This window comes from Cynara cardunculus (genome assembly GCF_001531365.2).
Source record: "Cynara cardunculus var. scolymus isolate 2C chromosome LG 6, CcrdV1, whole genome shotgun sequence".
NCBI classification, from domain to species: domain Eukaryota; kingdom Viridiplantae; phylum Streptophyta; class Magnoliopsida; order Asterales; family Asteraceae; genus Cynara; species Cynara cardunculus.
In genome coordinates, this window is record NC_037533.1 from 19,629,407 (window position 1) to 19,637,918 (window position 8,512).

Below are 8,512 nucleotides of genomic sequence, written 5' to 3' on the forward strand. Positions count from 1 at the left end.
AACTTTTAAATAGTTGGTTTGATATTGACATTGATATATATTTTTTTTTAAATTTTATGATATCTTCAAATTTATATTTTATTCAAAAATAAAATCATTATTGATTTCTTAAAAACACAAAAAACCATATTTTAATATTGACAGAGGCAAATAATAAAACAGAACATTAAAATCGATATGTGTCTCGCTGCATTGCACGAGTACTCTTCTAGTAATCTATAATTTATTTTTGTGATTTACGATATCATTATATTAATTTTGCAAATTTTGTTTTATTTTTATTCCATATATTCTTTGTTTTTATTCCAACCATCTAAATGGGACAAAAAAACTGCATTTTTGTCGTTGTTAGTTCAATGTTATCTCAGTCCAATGTCATGCAGACATGAGACTGAAGGTATTCATCTGTTGAAATCCAATGGTTTTAAGCAAATTTGATCTGATTCAACCATCTATTGGTGATTTTAAAACCCTCTAAATGATTTGTTATCATGGGTCTTCCTTAACCATTCAACGCCATAATTTCATTGCAAACAATTACCAAACTATGTTTAATTTTTCACTATATCATGAAAGCTTCTTAATCATTCTGACCACTTAATCATTCTGCACCAAACTATTCAGCAACTGCCAAACAGCTCCAAATTAACCTATCATTTCAATAAATTATTCATAGATTTTTTAATTTATTAAAACCACTAAATATAAATATCAACTAAAAAGCAATATCGTAAAATGTAAATATGTAATTATGATTGATCAGTTCCAATTAAACCAAACAGTTTAAACTGGATCAGATAACTTTCTACATACCCTTACGTGAAGCAATGTTACTTTATTCTGTTCTATCTCGCGCATTAAATATACCTTTATGTTGTGTTTTCGAATCGTCTTTTCGCGAAGGAAAAAAGATGCTTATGTTTTCTAGTTTTCCGAGGGAAAATTTTATAAAATTAAAAATATCTATAAAATTACACATCTACCCTCACCATTCAGCCTAATTTTCCATTGTTTTTTAACGAGTATTTTGGGGCTACCGAACTCCAAAATTACGAATCCCGAGAAATACCGACTAGAAACGTAAACACAAGATTTTCGACCGATTCAATTTATTACAAAAACCGTATACAAAAACGCTACATGTAAGTTGATTGGCAATTTGTCGAGACTACTTTTTACGTGTTGTAGATGGGTTTAGATGCGAATATTCAAAATACATACGTTAAAAAAAGAACCAGTTTAAATAAACGTTTTTAATGTTTGGATTGTCCAGAGTCACTGTATTTGAACTTCCATAGCCACAAGGATATTTTTGTTCCTTCTTGGATTTGAACCTGGAACCTCTTATCACTTTTGACCTTTGAAGTCAAGCTCAAACCAATCAGGCACCACCCTTGTAGTTAAAATTGGTACAAGTTGATTTCATTAATTCCAATATGGCTTCTATTTAACAGATGTAAGGGCACATATATCAAGAAGAATAGGTCCAAATCTAGCAATGTGGTACTCTAACAAGCGTCCTCTGTTACAGATTGTCTTCGAGTGGTAGACATTGGCTCTGATACCATGTAAAAGTACGTGAAGCCACATTAAGTTACTTTCCAAGAATGCCCTTGATGGGAAGAAAAAAAAAGTTCTAACATATATCGAGGAGAATAACGCCCCTCTTCCAATGGAGGCCAGAGAGGTACAAATTGTCCTAAAATAGTAGAATTTGGCTCTGATACCATGTAAAATTACGTAAAGCGGCATAAAATTAAAAAAGAAGGTTCCAATATATATTGAGGAAAATAACACGCCCCTTAGGAGGTTAAACAAGCACAAATTGCCCTGGGACAGTAGACCTTGGATCTGATACCACGTAAAATATGCAAAACCGCCTTAAATTACACTCCAAAAGTGGCCTTGAAGAGACGAGGGAAGTTACAACGTATATCGAGAACAGATCCAAGTCTAGCCGACGTGGGACTCTAACAAAACTTACGAACTATCCCATAACTTGCTTAAAATCGCATGTCATAACTTGTTTACATGTCCCTGAACATACTTTAGTTAACGAATCAAGAAACGCGCTAATTAATCCCGACAAATGGGACGATTCGGATTTCGCTTTCCTAGATTCGTATAGTTAGAAGTGAAGTAAAACGGTAAACGAGCATCAAAAACTTACACCTCGGTTATGAGGCAGGTAGAACGCTTGTAGAAGTCAAAAAAAGGATCATCGTTCAGGTTCTGTACTTGTCTGAAGATTATGATTTTGATTCTGGTTCTGGTTCTCGACCGGTTGGCCTCCGTTTTCTGCGGTTTCCAAAGCGGTGTCGGAATCAGAGGTGGAGCCGGTGCGGACTGGCCGGAGGAAACCCTGCATTCTCAACAGATAACTCTGGCTCGATGGTTGAGTCCGCATGTAACGAGTCGTTGAAACGGTTAACCGGTCAGGATCGGCAGGGATGGTGGATAGAGCACTAAGGTCAAGGTTGGGGAAAACCGAGCATCGGCATCGAGGGCATTTCACGTTCAGCCGAAGCCATTCATCGATGCATGCCACATGAAAGTTATGAGCACATGGAAGACCACGCACCTAAAACCCGTTTTAGCAAGAAATAACTCGTTCGCTTTAGATTTGACCCAAAAAAAACAGGATATTGAATATATTCATTCGACAATAGTACCTCGTTCCCGACATGAAACTCTTCCAAACAAATTGGGCATTCGCTACAATCAGTCGGAACCGCTTTCAACATGAACTTTGGAAGTTCTTGAATGAGTGCTTCCACGGCCTCTCTCTGAATTTATCAAAATTAAAAATCGACATTAGACGGGAAAGAGTTTCAAGCCTCCTTTGGGTGCGTTTGGTATGTGAATGAGACAAACCAGGACTGTAATGGCGAGAGTAGGGGTGTAAACAAGTCGAGCTTTAACGAGCTACTCGAGCTTGTTTATCTCGAGCTTAATAATTATCGAGTTCGAGACGATCTCGAACACAAAATAGAACTTGCTTAACTAAAAACTTGAGCTCCATAACACCGATGCTCGACTCGATTTGTTGGAAAGCTCGATTAAACTTTACGAGTCAAGTCGAGCTGAGCCATTCGAGCATACACTTTTTCAAGCCAAACATATTTCGAAATTATATCATCTAAATATAAAAATCATCGAGCTTGAGTAAATAAATGAGTTAATCGGTCTCGAATTCGAGCTCAAACATTGAAAAAATATTCGAGCTCGATCCCGACTTTGAAAATGTTAATCGAGCTCAAGTCAAGCGTGAGCCTGATATTCTCTTTTCGAGCCAAGCTCGAATAACCTGCTATTCAACTCGGCTTGTTTACTCCCCTAGGCGAGAGTAAGGTAAGTGGGCGAAAGAATTGTGGAAGGTTTTAAGGAGATCAATTTGACATGGGTAATTTAGTAATTTACAAATCTTGTTCATCTCCTTGATTTTTGTTCCACCTATTTTGACGGGACAGAACAAAATGCATTTTTGTTCTACTCAGTCTTGTATTGTCGATTTGTCCCAGTTTAATGTCACGTCGAACGTGAGACAACAAGTTTTTGTTCTATCCTGTGTTGCATACCATAACTAATTGTACCTGGGGTTCGGTTAAGTAGAGTCCGGGATGATATGAAGCGGTATCTTGACCCATGCCTCTCATTTCTTGCCCCGCAGCCGTTTCAAACGCCCAATCTGGAACGCGGATCATGTCAACCAGCACCTGGAACCACAGATTCGTTTGGTAAAGGCCAAGCAGCAACATATAACCAAAAGAAATAATATAAAGCACACAAGTTAGATCGGATGTCTAAAGATAAGCTATGTTCACAACGTAGCTAGAGGTCAGGTCTGCGTACATCTTACCCCGACCCCACCTCCAGGTGGGATATATTGGGCTCATTTGGTTTTGTCACCATGAGTCGTTTGTGACAAGAAACCGTTTATCCCAATGTATTTTAGTAGGCTAAAACGAGCTCAAAAGTATTTATAAGCGGTGAAACCCAAAGGAACACATAAAGAAGTGAACACACTCCGAAGCTTCTAGATATAAGAGCGGTTTAATGATGTACGAATGTTAAACGATACTTGCTCCATTACGAACCTTTCTTTAGGAACATGACTATTAGAGTCGCTCTTTTGTCCATTTTTACACTTGTAAGTTATGTAACTCTCGTACTTCCTCTACAACGAAGGAAGGATTAGGGGTACTCAAGATTTCGTATCGTTTGAGTTCTCCTAGATTAACCAAAAGTATAACATCTATGAGAAAAATATTAAAAAGAACTCTAATGTGACTTATTGGGACAGAGGGAGAAACTGGCACCTAAGGTAGCGAAATTTCTTGTTGATTAAGTTACGACCCGCACAAAAGGAGTAACGATCTAGGCACTGACTCGGAGAGAGGCTCAAACATGAAGTGGCTAATTGTGCCAGTGGTACTGGCCTAGCCGGTAAGGAGGTGAGCATCTTTACAGAATAAGTGGGAGGGTTCGACTTCAGGCACCGCCTACTTGCACTAGGGACACACGATTTACCTCCCCCATAATAACCATGGGACCATTACAATGGGTCAAAAACATTTCACAAAATCCAAATCCCTAGAAAACATTTAGTCAAACCAAATAGGACCTAAGGTCCCATTTGGTTTGCAGGAATGGAATGGATTTGGGGGGACTTGGATTTCAAATCCATTGCAATCCCATGTTTGGTTTGTTGGATTGTTTGCATCTGAAATCCTTCAAACATAGAATTTTGAAATCCTTAGGGAGTGCTCGGGATTTTACGGGATTTCGTAGGATTGTATGCAATAAGGTTTTAAATAATGTTAAAAACATTTGTTTTGTAATAATCGATTAATAAAAATGTAAGTTAATTATTTTTATAAATTATTTATAAATAATGAAATCCAATTCCATTCCAAATCCTACAAACCGAACACATCAATGATTTCAAATCCATTCCAATCCAAATCCCTCAATGAAATCCAAATCCCTCAAAAACATTCCTAAAAACCAAACGGACCCTAAGAGTTTGCGCATACGAGCCTCAGATGGCCAATTTCCCTCTTATCATCAATTGAGTATTCTGTATTCCCATAAATGATTAGATCAAAACCAATAAAAAGTGGCAAAAAATTAAACAAGGCATACCAAAAACCAAATGAGTAAAGTAGATCCCACCCGAAGGTGGGTCTAGGAGGGGTGAGATGTATGCAGACCTGACCTCTACCCTCAAAGAAAACATATTATCATGATTAACTAGCATAAAAAGACCAAAAGACCCATATGCTTGAAAGGAAGTAACTATACACGTGGGTTTAGGAAGGAAGTAAAACAAGATAATTGAGGGTACCCCATATTCCGAAATAGGAATTCCTTGTTGAGCCCGTAGTGAATGAGCTTGCCTTCTTGTTAACCACTGCACAAGAGACATTATATAAACATAAATGTTATATATATATATATATATGTATATATATATATGTATATATATATATATATATATATATCAAGATTGTGAAACTCGGATTGTAGTTCATATTGTACCTTTTTCATACACATGCCAGCAATGCAAACGAGCCCACTATAGCTGAAAAGCAACCATATAAGGAAACCCCATTTCTGACCTTCTTCGGGCAGCTGAAATGAAATATACAAATCACCTCCATCACAAGATTCTCTCAAAAAAATACTAGTAATTAGTAAACCAAAGAAACCCATAACATCCCACTCGAAAATAGGGTTTGGGGGTGGGATGTACACAGACCCGACCTCTACCCCAAAAGGTCAAGCGATTGTTTCCGTGAAAATCCCCAGCTTGTCCAAAGGTGTGAGAAATAAATAAAAATAATTAAACAATCAAACCAAACGAACCCAGTATATTTCACTCGAAAGTAAGGATTGGTGGGTGGGATGTACGCAGATCTAACCTCTAGAGAACCGATAGAGCAGCTATTCGGGGGCGGGGGAGGGGGGGAGAAGCAAATACAGATAATTGAAGAAAACGAACAGGAGACGTACACAGTCTTTTGCACTGCTGAACCATAGAGAACCGATAATTGTCCATGCCCAGAGAAAAGGATAGAGAAACACAGAAAGAATGGATAACACCACCACTCTTCCACAAAAACGAGCTTGTCTCTGCTGCCGACCAAAATCCCTATTTAGATAGCAACTTTGAGACTCAAATCCGTCCGTAATCTTGATAAACAATAATCCAAAAAATAGTAAACAAGAGAATCCATCACATTAACCATTCGTTACTACTCAAGATGCCTAAAGTACATCCTAGTTTAACGAAGGACGTGATATATAAAACCGAGTACAAACATCATCACCCTTCCATAGATCACGAAAGAACCAAACAACCTTTTATTTGGTAACCATGGGAGTCTAAGCCAGCTTGCTTGAACCTCAACTAATCCCATGTGACCTTGAAGATAACCGCCAGTAAAATCCCCACTGACCATAACCATAAGGAGACCCAAACTGGCGACTTATGGGGAGGAGCCCTATTATGCCAGGTCACCAAAGAATTTCAAAAAGAATTAGTCGCATAACAGAATTGGAGACAAAAGGTGGACAGGTGTCAAAAGAACAAGACCATCAGGAGACAAGGAGGAGCAAGGGAAAAGGTGCCAAACAAGAAATATTCTCACGACTGTATTATATAAGGAAGGCTCGATGAGTGAAGAAAATAGCCAGTGAATTCTCTGCCTTCATCACTTATCAAGTCTTCCTTATATAAAATCCAGTCGTGAGAATATTCTAGTTTGACACCTTTTCCCTTTTGCTCCTCCTTGTATCATGATGGTGTGGATCTTTTGACACTTGTCCACCTTCCATCTCCAATTCCGTTATGCAACTAATCCTTTCTGAAATTCCTTGGTGACCTAGCATAAGAAGCCCCAAGTCCTGGCCTTTATTTGCCACTTTTATTGGCCCTCAAGGTTAAAGAATGAAACAACTCGATAACTGGGTTCAGGGTTATCTTAGTCACATGATTGTAACCCGTAAGCCTAACTTATGAAGCCATTAGAGATGTTAACATTCGAGAATTGTATCGAACAACAGACTGATTCATCTGCATTTAATCATACTAATGGCTCCCAAAATTCAACTTACACCAATAGGATGAATCATAATAGCATCAACTAGAAATAAGATCATAAACCCGTTTACCAAACACTTACCCGGTAAGCACTAACCCGTAAAATTCAACATTATCATTTACTTATTGGGTAAGATTTAAGTCAACAAAAACAGCTTTATATGCAACAATTTACCCGGTAAGAGCTGACCGTGGTAAGAGTCATTGCCCTAGACTCTTGGTCCTTGCCTGGCTCTTATCGGGTAGGATTCTTGACTCTTGCCATATTCATCTAGTAAGGTAATGTAACTTGATAAGCGTTTACCCGAATAAGCATTTGGTAAACGGCCCCTAAGAGTATAAAAGACTTACAATCCCATTCCAGCAGCAAGTCCATTGTCCACAAACATCAACAAACGAAAAACAAAAACAGTTGTATAATCCACCTAAATCAAAAACAGCAAACAACCCATTGATCAAAAGTTACAATACAAATCAAACAAAAGCAAGATCCGGTGTTATTCGCTAATTACACACCACGATCCATATGTGCAAAGGGTGCGTACAGAGATGGTAACGCTTCCAGTTGATCGCAACAATTATTCTATCGATCACAATCGTCAAGAATCAACAATGACAAAACCTTGTACTGAAACTGAAACTGAAACTGAAATGCAAGCTATTTGTATGATTTCAAAAGGATACATACTGGTGGCAAGCATTGATAGGAAAAACCCATCGTACCTACAGAATCCAGAACTGAAATTCGTTAAAATCAAACTAAATGTTCATATCAAATTAGAGATTCAGAACACCAACGGTTTGAAAAAGGAGTGAATGATTAGAACTAACCACTTAAAATCGACACCTCTGACCGCCATATAGAGCTTTAAGAACCCTAGTTTCTACTCATAAACCGATTGTATTGTTCCCGTTTGTGGGTGTTGAAAGGTTGGAATCATAAGAGAATAAACGAACGATTTTGGTCGATGTAGGTGTGTGAAATTGGGGAATTGTTGGAGATTGGAAATGGGTATGGCAGAGGCAAAAACTTGATTTGATTCGAAAGGGAAAAAGCAAAGGGTTTTGCAGAGAGAGAGAGAGAGAGAGAGCTGGTGAGCTGAAAAAATGGAGTGGCGAATGAGAAGAAAGTTGGATGTTGACGAAGGTTTGATAAATGAGGGAGGTTTTGGGGGTCTACTGCAATAGTGCTCTTATGGTCCAAAATGTCCGATGGGTATTTGGAGCTTTCTTTTTTACTTTATTGTGGTCATCTTGGTTTTATAACAAAGGTTGGGTTCACGTGAGATTAAAAGTTTTTTGTGAGACCTATAAGATCAATTTATGTTTATTTACAAACTTTATAAGCCAATGATCTACAGTTGCATGATGGCAATTTTGTGATTATTGTGAAGTCTCGTGGCTATT

At 38.0% G+C, this 8,512-nt stretch overlaps 1 protein-coding gene across 3 annotated transcripts; it reads right to left on the reverse strand.

Moving 5' to 3' along the window:
- Positions 1 to 1,817: 1,817 nt before the first annotated feature.
- On the reverse strand, positions 1,818 to 8,164 carry LOC112514497 (E3 ubiquitin-protein ligase SIS3-like). 3 transcript variants are annotated; one of them, XM_025121000.1, is made up of 10 exons: positions 7,937 to 8,164; positions 7,790 to 7,828; positions 7,622 to 7,688; positions 7,457 to 7,530; positions 6,016 to 6,154; positions 5,542 to 5,634; positions 5,348 to 5,413; positions 3,594 to 3,716; positions 2,673 to 2,786; positions 1,818 to 2,581 (listed from the first exon to the last, which is right to left on the reverse strand). In XM_025121000.1, exons 1-10 carry the CDS (start codon positions 7,963 to 7,965, stop codon positions 2,219 to 2,221), a joined length of 1,107 nt encoding a protein of 368 aa, XP_024976768.1. In that variant the 5' UTR covers positions 7,966 to 8,164; the 3' UTR covers positions 1,818 to 2,218. The 3 variants fall into 3 exon arrangements, with proteins under 3 accessions (XP_024976768.1, XP_024976767.1, XP_024976769.1); XM_025120999.1 differs by having other exon boundaries at positions 7,790 to 7,843; XM_025121001.1 differs by lacking the exon at positions 7,937 to 8,164 and having other exon boundaries at positions 7,794 to 7,820.
- Positions 8,165 to 8,512: the final 348 nt, after the last annotated feature.